At 37.3% G+C, this 15,039-nt stretch overlaps 1 protein-coding gene across 1 annotated transcript; it reads right to left on the bottom strand.

Moving 5' to 3' along the window:
- Positions 1-2,823: 2,823 nt before the first annotated feature.
- Positions 2,824-14,670, bottom strand: LOC129302182 (uncharacterized; the record flags this gene model as incomplete). The annotated part of the gene is made up of 17 exons (XM_054940876.1): positions 2,824-3,412; positions 3,504-3,563; positions 3,712-3,882; positions 4,160-4,282; positions 4,698-4,844; positions 4,934-5,021; positions 5,168-5,271; positions 5,742-5,933; positions 6,411-6,528; positions 7,903-7,947; positions 8,036-8,256; positions 8,338-8,410; positions 8,498-8,616; positions 11,947-12,340; positions 12,448-12,612; positions 13,186-13,277; positions 14,338-14,670. Coding segments are annotated over 17 exons (2,562 nt in total), but the record flags the coding sequence as incomplete, so codon positions are not given.
- Positions 14,671-15,039: the final 369 nt, after the last annotated feature.

The raw sequence follows: 15,039 nt of genomic DNA, 5'->3' as shown, positions 1-15,039 counted from the left end.
TGTTGTGTTGAATTCTTCAAAGGACTTGACTTTGATAGATAAAATGGTATTCGTACAAATTAAAAACCCCATTTCTCTCTCTGTGGAGCTTCCTTGTCCAATATGTATAGCAGAGATTTCTCCTTGCAGCAGCGTTCCAAGTGGTAATCTGAAGTTGACAAGATCCTTTAACTCTGCAAAAATCTTCTTGTCACAGTTTTATATGTTACGACAACGATGATAGTGGGTGAAACTGAAAGTAATCACTTAAGAGAGGGTTGCTTATGGATGTGCTTATCTTCTTTTGTTGGCAGCATTAAAGCATGTGGATGAAATTCAAGTAGATGCAAAGCTAAACACGACATTTAATACACAAGCACGCGCGTCACCAGAACCATGGCCCACGTCTGTTGGTTATACTCTTTTTGCACCAAATGATAAAAACTTCGTGTACTTCATATATAATGAAAGCTCGCGCTCACACTCGCTACTCCGTAGTCCGTAGTCCGTAGTCCCTTATTTTTGTAGCTTCTTGGCGATTGGATGTTGCATATTGTTCATCAAAACTATGACTTTTGATGGTAAATGTGCGTTGCTCTTGCTTGCCAGTTGCCAACTAGATGTCAGACTATCATCAGTCATCACTCTTTAAAAAATACCGACATTGTGAGTTTTTTTGCGAAGTATTAACTACATATCCCTTAAAAGCAAGCAGAAAATGGAGTTGATACAGTTTACCAGGGTAAAACGCACTCTTGTAGCAACTAAGTCGTCCGAGGATGTAAACTGTTAAAATACACTACCATTGAAACTCGAGCCGAAAATACTGCAGTTAATCCACTTGGTAACGCTTAAAGGAGACAAATATTTCACATATAAAGGACAAAGCTGAGGTTTATATCGGATGAGAGGTGGGCACACTTCCACTGACTCTCACTAGTTTTAAGCAGCTAACATACAGCCATATGGTTGCATAAAACGACAACTGAGGGCTGCGCAAATCAGGACGTGACCTCTCAACGAAGTGCTTTTCGTTCAATGATTCATGGCACTCGTGATGGGTACAGGTACTTCCACTCCCCCACCACAAGGAAAAGAAAAAGAATAATCAATAATGCACCCATCACTGTTCTGGAACAATAGCTTCACAACTTTTAAGAGCTTCTACTTTTGGAATATTAATGTCATGAGGTTTTCGACACGACCACTGCACTCCTGATGAGCACTAATCCGGCCGGGCCGGGTCCAGTTCTACAATATTAAAACAGTAATGTTGTGCGCGAGTGGCTAGGCCAATTCCTTGGAAGGACCGAACCAACCTGGTTAGCCAATGAGCGGACAAGACAGCCATGGTTCACTCTCTGCACTTGACCGCATCAAAACACAGTTCAGTACCTAGCGGTTCGCATGTACGCCTGTTAATGCATCGCACGCCTTTCTGGTTTTGACATATACTTAGTCCATGGACCCGACCAGCCGTGGTTGATGGGCATGTGTGTGCGACTCGTCATTTATGCCTGACGAGACCTCCCACCTGCATGATATTTAGAGTTCTGCTGAACCCATGCTTATTCAAGTAACCAACATCATCTTCATTCTTTTCAACCGTTCATATTTTTTATTCGGACCATTCAAATTCTTAAAATATAACTTTGTTTAATGAAAATATCATTATTATTAAGTTGATAATTAAAATAAAATTATTTTAACCCTATATTCTGCTTTTTAAATAAAATAACGTTATTTATTTTTAAAAAAGTTCTAAAACATGTAAATTTAATTTGAGTGATTTACATGAAAGATGAGCGCATTACATTCATGGGCGCAATAATCACCGAATCCAATAATTGCCGCTTTAGACTCAGAATGAAACCAGAAAGCTTCGGCAACGTTGTTATGTATCTCTGACTTGAGGGCAGCAATTATCATAATTGTTATGAATCAATGCTGATCCGATATTCCTTCTTTGGAAGATCCCCACTTAAACTTGATGTGTAAATCTTACCTACCATGTACTGAACAGATAAGACTATCGACAGATTCTTCCTTAAATGACAGGAGCTATGCTTCAATAATTTTGACCACCACACTATATTTCCAAGCTCTTTTAAGGAAATTTGCTAACTAAATGATAACCTGATTCATTCATGCCAAAAAGAAAAAAGGAAAAGAAAACTGATTCATGGAGTCTATAAAATTGTGGGACCATGATCTCTGTCGTATCCTTCAAATTAATCGAGTCAGTTCCAGTCAGCATCAATAAAACCATAAAACTATTCGAGCCTTGCATGTCATCACCCTTTTTTTTTGCCACTTTCAAGCAAAAGGCGTCATCCCCATTGTATATTGCGCTCTCACTTCCATATTGTGTTTTTCTATTAGCTGATTATTAAACCTACGTGACCAACAACCCGCTGGACAAAATTCAAATTGATATGCATATATATATGTAAAGATAATTTGATCATAATTTCCTATTATCTTCAACCTGTTAATTGCAGAAGCACACAACTCAAATCCCAACTAGAGAAAACGCATGTTCGTACAGGTTCACAGCATCAACTCGCCAAGATTTAACATCTTCATATCCAATGATAAATTAAACGGGGTTCACCAATAACCTTTTTTTTTTTTTTGGAATAAAAACTGAAATATCTTCAAAACAAAGTAACAAATTACCTATCCTGTGTCACCATCTTCCACTTCCAAATCAGTAAATGGATGATAGTTAGAGGGGCAATAACTAAATTCAAACGTACAAATACCACGAGCCCATGAATCATCATTTGCGCCAAAAGCTATAATTCTCCGACGTTTCGAATTTAGTTTCGATACATTCCAATAAGATTCTAAAGCCATTTGACTTTTCATAGAAGATTAATTCATATTACAATGTAGCAATATACAAGAGAGAACAATAAATTACAATCTATTAATTTGAATGCTACAATCTGCCAAGTTGGTATTTTTTTTTTAAGAAAAAAGTTCTACTAAATTCTTCAAGCATTTTTTGCTCTTCAACTTTCTACATCTTAATTACAAGGTTGAACTCGTCCAGCTTGTTAGAAACTCGCCAGGGAGACATATATATAGGACTAAATGATCATGGAAACCGAGCAGAGTTGATATGTAAACAAAAAAGGACTATAAGCACAATTTACACTAGATGTTGTCAACGGGATGTACCATGAAAATTTTGCAGTTTTTGGACATATCTCATTGCTGTGGAAGCCGAATCCAAGCATCGGGAACTAGGCGAACTCGAGTTGTACACCAAAGAATGTAATCATAGCTGTACATAAATATGCATTGCTTCTCATGAGTCAGCTTCATCCTCTTTCCCATCTGAGTCCCCAACAGCAGTTGTCATTTTCTTCACTTTCTCAAGCTGCCTCAAGAGATCCAACCTTTCCGGTGCATAGGTGGACGGAATCTGCCAGAATGAGGAGATATCACATTCGAGTAGAGAATTAGCAGCTGAAAAAGAGAATGCACAATGCAGCCCCAGAGATATGGGTACATACCAGAGCTGGTACATATCTCTGAATAGCAGCCAACATGGCGGCATGCCCAACTGCAGTAACCTGTAACATTAGGCATTTTCCTTAGTAAGTCACACTAAGTCACAATATGCTAAGCAGGATGGAGCATTCAAAAATAATCTGGACACAGCTGGTCGCCTGATCCTAAATATAGATACTGTATATGAGAACAAATTATGCTAAAACTCACTGGAAGAAGCATTAGAACACCAATTGGAACAACTGAAGCCATGTCAGTCAAGGTTCTTTTAAGAGTTTTCTTCTCTTTCTCTGTCAATTCATCACCTATCAAGGCCCTTCGAACCAAGCCTGTGGCAGCAGCAACATCAAAAGCCAGAAGCTGAGTTCCTTGCCAGACATCCTGCTCATTGGGCAATCATTCATCAATGCTCACATTTTTTGGGACAACAAATAAGGGGGAACGCCAACATTTCCACCCTTTCTACACAGCTTAGCATTTGGAAACTGAGAAAGGAAGAGCAAGGTGAAAATAAAAAGGGGAGGGGGGGTTCAATACACAAGAATAAATTGAGCAATTAACATCATCCCATCAATTTCATAATCCAGACAGACCAATTTATACGCTTAATAGACCAAGATGATATTTTAAGAAGGAAATGCCTAAGAGTTAATCATACCGTTCCTGTTTCTTTTAGTTTGCTGATAGATTTTTCTATAATATCTCCTCTTTTCGAAGCCTGGAACACGCGAATACCCCCAGATTCCTCACCATATGCACCATCCTCCACAACTAGCGTATCCTATAAAAGGATTGTACAAAGATTAAAAAGGGAATACTTTTTTGGACGTAGAAAAACGTCATGACTGGTCAATACCAATGATATGAACATGCACACGAGTCAAATTAAGACAACAAAGAGCAGAGAAGGAGAACATTGACATCACCATGGCACATGACAAGGACAGGAAAGAAGTTTAATACCAACAATGCATGTAATGAAGCCACAAAGCAACAGATAGTACAGAATAATTATCTGCCTCATAAATTTTATTTCAACCCCTACTAGAAAGGAAAGGTTTAGCTTCAAGTCTACAACTCAAAAAGCAAGGTGACAAAATAGACATCAAGATGAAGTACTTTGTTATTCGACATTTTTGCATGCAATATAGAATCATGAAATTGCAATTATTTGTTGTCGAAAACTCCAGACATACTTCATCGTTTTTTGATTGATAGGTGCTTCTTTGAACCCTTTTCTCAAGTTCTATCAGCTCATTCCTCAAAAGTTCAAAGCGGCGGATTTCACTGGATTTTAAGTCCACAACACCAACATTTGAAGTAGGCAGTTCAATATAATTCTCCTGCAACAAAAACCCAAGCACACCAAACAGTTCAGTACAATACTCCAACTATCGACCAAAAAGATAGTTATGATGAAGATTACGCATACAGAAGTATCTGCATCAGATTCCCGATCAGGTTTTCTGATTACAGGATTTACAAAGATGCTCCAGAACCCATGAGACTTGCCAACATTTCTGAAAAAGAAAAATATACCTCTTCAACAAAGTTAAATCTAAAAATGTCAAATAACAGCTAAATTTATGCCCTTGAAAAATTAATCACTTGATATGGACATATGGAAACAATAGGTGAAGCTAAAATCAGTACAGAAATTTCACACCTCTTGGTTCGGTCTGCCCTTACATTAGCATTATTTTGGTTTTTCCCTTTAACATAGCCTTGAATCTCATCAACCGGAGTATGACACTGACCATCATTAACTCCCTGAATCAATATAACAAATGTACGTTGACAAGATAACAAAGAAATTCTCGACAAGAAAAGGATGATAGGAAGTAAGCATGAAAAAAAATTAAAATACAGTAAAGAGAAATGATTTAAAACAACTCATAACACCTAATTACTTCAAAAGAAAAGTGTTAAGACACTTTGGGTAGTTTGGTAAGAAGCGAACAGCAGTGTTTAAGCAGAAAAATTAATTTTCTGTTAGCATTCACCATTTCTTTAGCACAAACGCAAGCTGAATACCTCAAATTTATTTTCCAATCTTAAAACCACCAAAAGAAAAAGGAGACTTCAACATTAGACCAAGACCCCAACTTCAAGGGCAAATCAACAAGGACTTACATGAACAGATGGACAGGCTCGAAAGACTTATGGTAAAAGTACAAGGTTGATACATTATGTAATATTATCAGAAATTGACAAATAGGCATAAGATGATGAGAGCATACCAGTTGAAGAGAATCTGCTTTTGCTCGGAAAGATGCCTCAAGGAATTCAGCTTCTTTTTTAAGCTTCCTTATTTTTTCCAGGTCAGAACAAGCAGCTTTTAGATGCTCTTTCCCAGAACTAGCACTTGATACATGCAACTCTTGAAGCAATTTTTCCAGTCTTAGCACAGCTTCTTCAACGCTCTCCAATGCCTGGTATTAAATGCCATTGAGAAGGCACAACATAAGGACATAAATGGGGTGTCACCAAAACAAAAATTCGGAACCATCTTACATCATTTTGCTTAGTGATTGTAATTGTATATAATCATAAGAGATCAAGTCACTGACTCATCCAGCTATGCATGCTACTTAGTAATGCTCATAGTTTAGTTTAAAAAAAAAAAATACTTAGCCATGCAAGGTAATGGACCCAGAACATCTCGTGTGATATCATTTGATACATGGTAAACCTGTTTATTGTATTTAGACTATAGAATTAGTATTCAATCCATGTCACCCCACTTACACTTCCCCTTCCCTCTATTTATACTAATTCCCATAGTCCCCTGACTAACATATCCCTAGCTTTCCATGCAGCAGAACGTCTATATTTACAGGCTTGCAGGTAATCGCTGATAAAGTACTTATTTTATCAGTTTGGAATTGGAAGCATCATATGACTCGAACCAGATTTTGGGAAAAGAACGAAACCTCCTCAAAAGAAGCCGACTCTTCTGAAGTTGTGCAAATGGCTGATCTATTTCTCTCAAACAATTTCTTGAAATTATTCTCTAATTTCTTATCCCTGCATCATATTTCATAAAACGAAATCAGTGATCCAAACAGTTAACCGAGGAAGTCTTTGGAATGTGCAAAACTTGGTAAAAAGGGGCGGAGAGTTTCACTTTCACATAAATCACATCCCTTTTTTACCACCTAGTACTATTATAATTAAGAAACTAAATATTTCTGCAACCCAGTTATCACTTCGGGTTGCCCAATGTGACTCTTCTGTGATTAATATATGCCCCTTTCATTCAAAAGGAAGGAAAGAAGGAAGGAAGAAAGAAAGGTACTAAAAGTGAGGAGAAAACAAAGGCAGAGTGTTTTATTCTTCTCTGAAAGGAGAACCTCTATTTATAGGCCTAAAGCCAAGCAAAATTTACAGTAGTATAGTATCCCACAAATAAGAAGAATGTATGACATTGACCCTAGAAGTTGAGTTAATTACAATAGACTCAAAAAGACATAGCTTACTAATTCCACTGGAGGTAATTCAACGTAACTTGTAAAAAGTAAATTCGTGGAAACACATCAACCAGCAACTTTATATGGTACTTGTATACAGGCTTTACGAGAAAACTCTGGTGCAAAACCCAGCTTCAAAGTAAAACTGCAGTGATTCAATACCAAAGTAATTCCTCATCTATTAGATTCAATTTTTTTGTATTGAATGAATCTTTGAAAACCTTAAGGCGGGGGGGGGGGGGATACTGGAACCCATGGCTCATTTTCTAGGGAATGTCTTGAACTTTGCCAAAAGGATTTGTTTAATACTACTAAGAGGGGCATGCAGAGAGCACATATTCAAAATATCATTATGTCTTAGATCTGGAGACAAAATAAATTCATCGCAGTACAAAGAGGATTTGGTAAAAATGCAACATATGTTGCTTCAGATCTCAACTCAGGTCCTTGATTATATCTTCACCATACAATTATTCACACGTTTGGATTTTTCATTTTTTTTTTACGATGAACATTCACCATGAAAAAATTCTTCTGTAGCATAGAATCCAACAATATAGCATATTTGATAACAAAAAGGTAAAATATCAACGATGAAAGCTGATGTGAAGCTGGGAAAATTCCCACATTTGTTATGAAGCCAGTAAGACATAAACAAGAATATACAGCACAGTCATTAATCCAAGTTACCATTTTTATGAACAACTTTGATGTTTTTATACTGCATGATCATGAGAGAAGCACATACAACTTAGTTAACAAACTGATGTCTCTCAATAATTTTTACTAAGCTTTTGGTTTTTGTGTTTTCCAGAATTTCACGTATTTTATTTTGAACAAATAACATACATAATTCCGATGCATGAATCCTAGTGTCAGTGGGTGATTAGGAGGGGGGAAATCATAAATGCAGATTTTATCCAAAACTTACTTTATCATCCCACGTTCTTCCATGCACTCCATCAACTTCTTGTGCCTAACATAAAATAAGGTTACACATAACAATTTTTTTAACCAAAATGTCATACTTCTGTTCAACTATCACTGAACCTTGGTGCATTTACCCTATGGATAGAAATCTAGCTGCTTTCACATTAGAAGGACTCTCCAGCCACGTACTGTATTTAATAAAGCTCTGCATCCAATGAGAGCAAACTTCTAATACTTGGGACACTGCTTCAGCATTTGGAGGAACTTCTGGTTTACTTCTATGCACATTTAACTGTTTTGCAGTGCTGTTGTGTCCTGGGTAAAAAGGAAGCCACTCCAGCTCTTCACAAACCACCTTTGAAATTAAAGGGTTTTCTCAGTTGACATAACTTATCATGAGGAATATCTATCCGATGTAAAGACAATACACACTGACCTCAACAAATAATTGATACAAGCTTATTGTTGAGAGCTGGGGGTAGTATAAAACACTGCCCCCTATAAGATACCTGCAAACAAAAACAGTATAGTTAAGCAAATACACAGAATTTCACAAAGCAATAAAAAGGGAAAGGGAAATCAGAACAAAACCATACCTGATGCAATCATCAACTGAATCATCTAGGGTATCAAAACCATTTGCAGAAAGAAAGGATTGAGTACTCCTGCCTAAAGCAATGAAAAAACCAAATATAGCCAAATCCTTCTCCAAAACCTGCATTACACGAACATTCAATCACAGCTTGTGTATTTACAGATAACAAATTCTAGCAAAGCACAGCATGCTTCAAGAGGTATAGAGTCATCTATGGTGGTCAATTAAAATCATCATCACCCCTTCCTTTCAGTGTTATCGTGGATCAACAATTGACAATATTAGAAATTTAGCAACACATTTCTGTTTCAAGGCCCACCAAATTTTAGGAAAGACTGCAAAATATCACTCATACAGCATAATTCTCCAAGACTAATACTAAGTCATGTACTACAAATATCAACTCAATGTTATTAAAATAAATTCACAGTCAGAAACAAAAAGCTGGAAAACAAAAAACAAAATTCGTACAAAAAAATTCATTGCAAGGACATCATATGGAATGTTCTTGTCATGATAGTTTGGCTGTGGCTCTAAACATTCTAACTAAATCTTGGGCTTAGATTGATAAGGCTCCAAGTCAGCAAAACAGACCCATAATCACTTGTCAATGCAGAAAGAGAAGATAACAGAATCAGATGCTGTTGTGCAGATTATGAGGGATTTACCTTAATTAAATTAATTCCATACTGTTATTTTATTATTGTTTTTGTTTTACTGTTAGTAACTGTTAGTAGCTAAATAATTGGACCTTCACTTCGTTAGTGGGATACCAACGTGCTACTTAGTTATTTCCTGATTTTAGGCTAATTATCTGCATTATTTGATTTATTTAATTGTAATTTCCAGTTATAAATATCCTGGCTGGTATGACAGCAGGACATCTAAAATTAATAAACCTTGTTTTTCCTTTGAAGATTCTCCTATTTGGCTGTTAAGTTAAGTAGAGTGAGATCCTTGCTCTATTTAATTTAATAGATTGCTCCTTTTCCTTCATATTTGTCTTGAGCCCCTGCCAAATATCCGAGCCTTGTTCGATCATTATAGTGACCACACGCTCCGGAAATGAAACTGACCATGCCAACTCCTTTAACAACCCACCTAAGGTCAAAATACTGAAAATCCATTTGCATCAGACCCTTTAATCCGCATTGCAGCCAGACTTGAAACACTTGACTTATTAAAAGAGAAGGTTGGAGCACTTGAGTTATTTGCCAGCAAAGGAAAAAGACCCGTGGGAAGCTATCATAGACGCTCACACTGGGACAAAGATAGTGATGAAGAGTCAGACTATAGAAGGGGTCCATGTCCACCACACAACAAAATTGAATTCCCAAAATTTAGTAGAGGTGACCCACGTGATTGGATTCTGAAGGTTGAAAAATATTCCAGGTATTATCAAACATTAGAAGATTTGAAGGTTGATGTGGCTTCCATTTATTTAGAAGGAGATGCTTTGGATTTATTCTCATGGATAAATTCAGAACATGCCTTGATTTATTGGGAGGAGTTAGTTAAAGCACTGCAAGAACACTATGGCCCCTCCAAAGTATCAAAATCCTGATGAACACCTAGCCACCATCAAGCAGACCGGATCAGTGCAAGAGTATCGCCAGGAATTTGCTAAACAAGTCGCACGAGTTCATAACTGGCTAGAACACTGTCTATTAGGCGTTTTTCTTGAAGGACTCAGAGATGACCTGAAATCTGATGTGCATATTCAAAAGGCTCGCACAATGTATAAAGCTGCTAGTTTAGCACTAGAATATGAGAAAAAATTACAGCTGCATCGTGGGCCAAAGCCTAGCTCTTCCTTGACCCAAACTCGGTCCACTAACAGCTCCAATAGGTTCGCACATAATCAACCGGGTGCTGCCACAGCCTTCTCGCCCAACATGTTAAGAAACTCTCCTGCGTCTTTCTCGAATCCGAGACCAACGAACACCATCCAGCCACAATCTCTGCTCTCGAATGCCAAACAGCAGCATCGCAGGGATAAGGGGCTTTGTTACTGTTGTGTAGACGTCTTCCGGCCTAGGCATCGCTGCAAATCCTCATCCTTCTCACCATGGAGATCGACAAGGATGGGCAACCCATATCAGAAAATTCTATTACTGTTGCAGAGGAAGAAGACGAGACTATGGAAAGTAGTAAACCATTGCCTTGAGACATATTTACGGTGTTTTGTGCATGAGAAACCACGTTCATGGAGTAAGTTCTTAGGTTGGGCTGAATTCTCATTCAACACTAGTTTCCATGTTTCTGCTAATACTACCCCTTTGAAAGTGGCATATGGTAGGGACCCACCTCTACTTCATCCTTTCATCAAGGGTGAAACTCACATTGCTGAGCTTGCTGACCAACTGAAACTAGAGATCATATGTTACAACTCCTTAGGGATAATTTGAACAAAGCCCAACAAAGAATGAAGACTTATGCAGATCATCATCAACGTGAGCTCTCTTTTAAGGTGGGAGATGCGGTTTTCTCGAGGATAAAGGCTTTCAGGCAGCGTTCATTGTCCTATAAAAAGTATGACAAGCTCTCGCCTCGTTTCTTTGAACCTTATACAATCATACGCAAAATTGGAGCAGTGGCCTATGAATTGCAGCTACCATCAATAGCTAAAATTCATCCGGTTTTTCATGTTTCATTACTGCGACCACCTCACGGAAAGTCCCCTCTTGATCCTCCAGCAGATTTACCATTCTCCCCTGATTATGAGCTTGTTCTGGAACCTGAAATTGTTATATCTCATTGCTGGAAGGGTTCTTAGTTGGAGCTATTAATCAAATGGGCATCCAGACCAGAGGAAGAATCAAGTTGGGAAGATTATGATCTTTTTGCCCAACAGTTTCCCATTTTCTGCCTTGAGGACAAGTCGTTTTTTCAGGGGGGAGTAATGATAAGGGTCCAAGTCAGCATAACAGGCCTATAATCACTTATCAACGCAGAAAGAGAAGGAAGATAACAGAATCAGATGCTGTTATGCAGATTATGAGGGATTTACCTTATTTAAATTAATTCCTTACTGTTATTTTAATTAATTATTGTTTTGTTTTACTATTAGTAACTGTTAGTAGCTGAATAATAGGACCTTCACTTTGTTAGTGGGGTACCAACATGCTAGTCAGTTATTTCCTGATTTTAGGCTAATTATCTGCACTATTTGATTTATTTAATTGTAATTTCTGGTTATAAATATCCTGGTTGGTATGACAGTGGGACATCTGAAATTAATAAACCTTGTTTTTCCCTTGGAGATTCTCCTATTTGGCTACTAAGTTCAGTAGAGTGAGATCCTTGTTCTATTTAATTTAATAGATTCCTCCTTTTCCTTCATATTTGTCTTGAGCCCCTACCATAGATTCTCCGCCCAACCACCTACCTTAAGAAGGGAGTCAAAACCAAGGTCAGCTGCCTTCAAAGTTAAAAATAAACATAACTAACCTCGATACATTCAGATGTTGTCAGTCTTGACCATATTTTCTCCTTATCTATAGCTTTGTGCAACTGCAACTGGGCAAGATTTACCCAAAATGCAACCTCTTCTGAACCCCACTCCACTTTTGCTCTACATGCAGCAGCTCGTGGACCAAAATGAACAAGAAACTCTCTATGTAGACCAATTTCCTTTAGAGAATTATAAGCTTGACTTATAGGAATTAAATCAGCCAGCTTGTTCATCAAACCACCAGTTATCTCCGTAATCATAGAAAAGAACTGTGAACAAGAAACTTTTGCTGGTCCAAGTTTGGTGATTGCAGCAATGCAGGTTAGTGCAAGCATGAGAAGTGAGATATCATGTCCGCTGTCAAAACCTGAAGACAATTTCTTTCCAGACCTGGGAATTTAGTTAAAAGATCATTTCCACATTGTCTTCAAAAATAAAACGAGGGGAGCAATGAAAGCTAGTATCTCCATATATCAAAGCACAATAGTGGCACATACAAAGAAGTGGCAGCTGTGAAGCAAATTTTTCCTTCAAACTTGTTGATGAAAGATGTCACAACAGCAGGAACTTGATCAGACCAAAACCATTCATGTGCCTCTGGCTGTTTGGCCGATAGCTTTTCTCTGATTAAGCTCTCTAGGGGAGCAGATAGCCTCAGTAAACTGGACCAATGCACATTGAAACAAGTTTAAGCCCCAAATCAGCTAGAAAGTAGTGTACAATATTCAATTAAACATAAAAAGACATAAAGAAATGATTAATTAAGAACACAAGCATGACAAAAATACATAAATAACAAGCAGAAAAGTCAAATTCCAGCACAAACTTTTTTTTTTAATAGAAACTGATTCATTCATTCATAAAGAAACTTACATATGCACAAACACTTTTGAGTAAGGGTGACAACCTGAAGTAACTAAAATTCAGTACTAGTCCATTCCAAAAGCACTTCCAATTGAAAGGCACAACACAAGCTTTCAACCTCAACAAATACAAACATAAATTTATGCCAGATGGTTATTATCATAATAAATAGCTGATTTCACTGAATACATAAAGCAGCATCGGTTATGAAATACAGATTCATCATTATGATGCACACTAACAGTTTGTAGACATGTTGCCAAATAACATGTCTATTTCTTTCTGATAAGGGAGTGTAGTTTTTTTTACCCAAGATTCACACGAACAATATCTGATAAAAAATCAACATATAATACTAAGCACCACATTACCTCCGCTGAACAAGTTCATTGACATTTCTGTCTCCATGATCACCTTGGGATGAAATTTCACTTGCAGCTTGCAATAAGGAGTACACAGCAGCCTGAGAGAATTATTGCAACAATTTTTCCCAGTTTTTTTTTTTTTAAAAAAAAGAAATGTGCGAAAACAATTAGCTTGGCTGAGAAATGACAAATGCAATGGTGGGAAAATTGTGACATTACTTTAAAACACTGGCAACAGAAGAAACATTAACCACATTCAATTATGATGGAAGGAAAGTGCATCAACAATACCTAGCTTAATGCAAACAATATTAATGTTTTACATTTGTCCAAGTAAGATAGTTCCTCAAGGAATGATAATCTAGAACGTGAGATGGACCTAATTGGTCCTAAGTTCTAACAACTGTGACGACAACACTAAATTACCCAGAGTAGAAGAACAAACACAAATGTGAACGTTTAGCGTTTTCGTAAGTGCAAAAACTATCAACTCAATTTATTGTACAAGAAAGATAAAGCATTACTTTAACAGATGGAAATATCAAGCATGAATTTGCAAACATTTGAAAAGTTGTGAAGAGAGGACTCAATGAAGAACTGCTAATCCAATTACTTCAATAATTCCCCCTAAAGTTTGGTCAATTCAATTACTAAGGACTCTGATGAAACGTGTCATTCTTTTTATTGCCTGTCAGTATCTGTGTCACACAAGTGCTTTTGAAAGTTAACAGTAAAGAATGGTAGTTAGGTTCTTGCCTTTTGATGCACTCTGTGCTTTCTCACTGAGAAATTTTCTGAGACATTCTAGCCTAGATATAACTCAAGGATACTGACAGGCAATAAGAATAGATAATACACTATATTGACTTTGATATCCACGCCCTTAGGCACATGATTAAGAAGAGCTTCTTCACATGACCATAAGCATATGCTTTGGATATTGACATATGATAGTTTGTTTTCTCTCAGAACACCAACAATAATTTTTAAGATGACTCTTCTTACTTTCAACACTTATCAAACACGTCACATGAATCAGACAAGAAATTTCCAGGTTATTGCAGGGCATATTTGTCCAAATTTCGAAGGCACTAAAGGTAAGTCATGCATTACACATGATATACCCGAACAACTGTTGAATAGCATAAATGACAATACCTGATATGATAGTGTCTTTGCCCACGCATTTTGATCTATTCCAAGCCAAGCAGTTGAAAACCAAGATGCTCTTGAAAACATGCTCTGCTCTTTAATTGCAAGCTCAAAAACCCTGCTCGCATCATATAAAGATTGGAGAAGTCCATCACAAATATCTTCGTCTTCCAATGACTTGTTCAGTTTCATCCTCATTTTCTCAAGGTCTGTACTGGCTTTTGCTTGGGGGCTCCCATTCACAGTCACACCATCATCAGCAGATGCAAATGGGAGGTGGAATACTCTCCTTTTAGGTTTAGAAGACGTTAAGTAGTGTTTTCTATAACCCCCGGTCCACAGTCATTATTCGACAATAAAGCGTGTCTAATGAGGCAACTCTTTCTTGAACTACCCCACTTACTAAGAAGGCAATGCAAATCAGACGCTTTTTGGCCCAAATAAGGGAAATCGTGTGGACTCTGTGACGCGGAAGGATTTGAAGAACTGCCAAAAAAAATGCAATTAATGATGACATACACTGAATGCACGCATGAAGAGTTTTTTGGAATAACTAACATCAAGGGAGACCGTGGGTGGAAAAAAAAAAAGTGCAGCTGTTCATGCAGCTAAACTATTTCGGGGTTGTGAAATCCAGACAAATACATGTGCATATCAATCAATAGCTTCATTAAAAAAGAAAAGGGAAAAAATATAAAAATCGCCTTC

This window comes from Prosopis cineraria, unplaced genomic scaffold, assembly GCF_029017545.1.
Source record: "Prosopis cineraria cultivar Desert tree isolate PC_DT_omini unplaced genomic scaffold, ASM2901754v1 PC1, whole genome shotgun sequence".
Lineage (NCBI taxonomy): Eukaryota > Viridiplantae > Streptophyta > Magnoliopsida > Fabales > Fabaceae > Prosopis > Prosopis cineraria.
The sequence above is the reverse complement of the archived record's forward strand: the minus strand, read 5'-3'. Positions and strand labels throughout refer to the sequence as shown.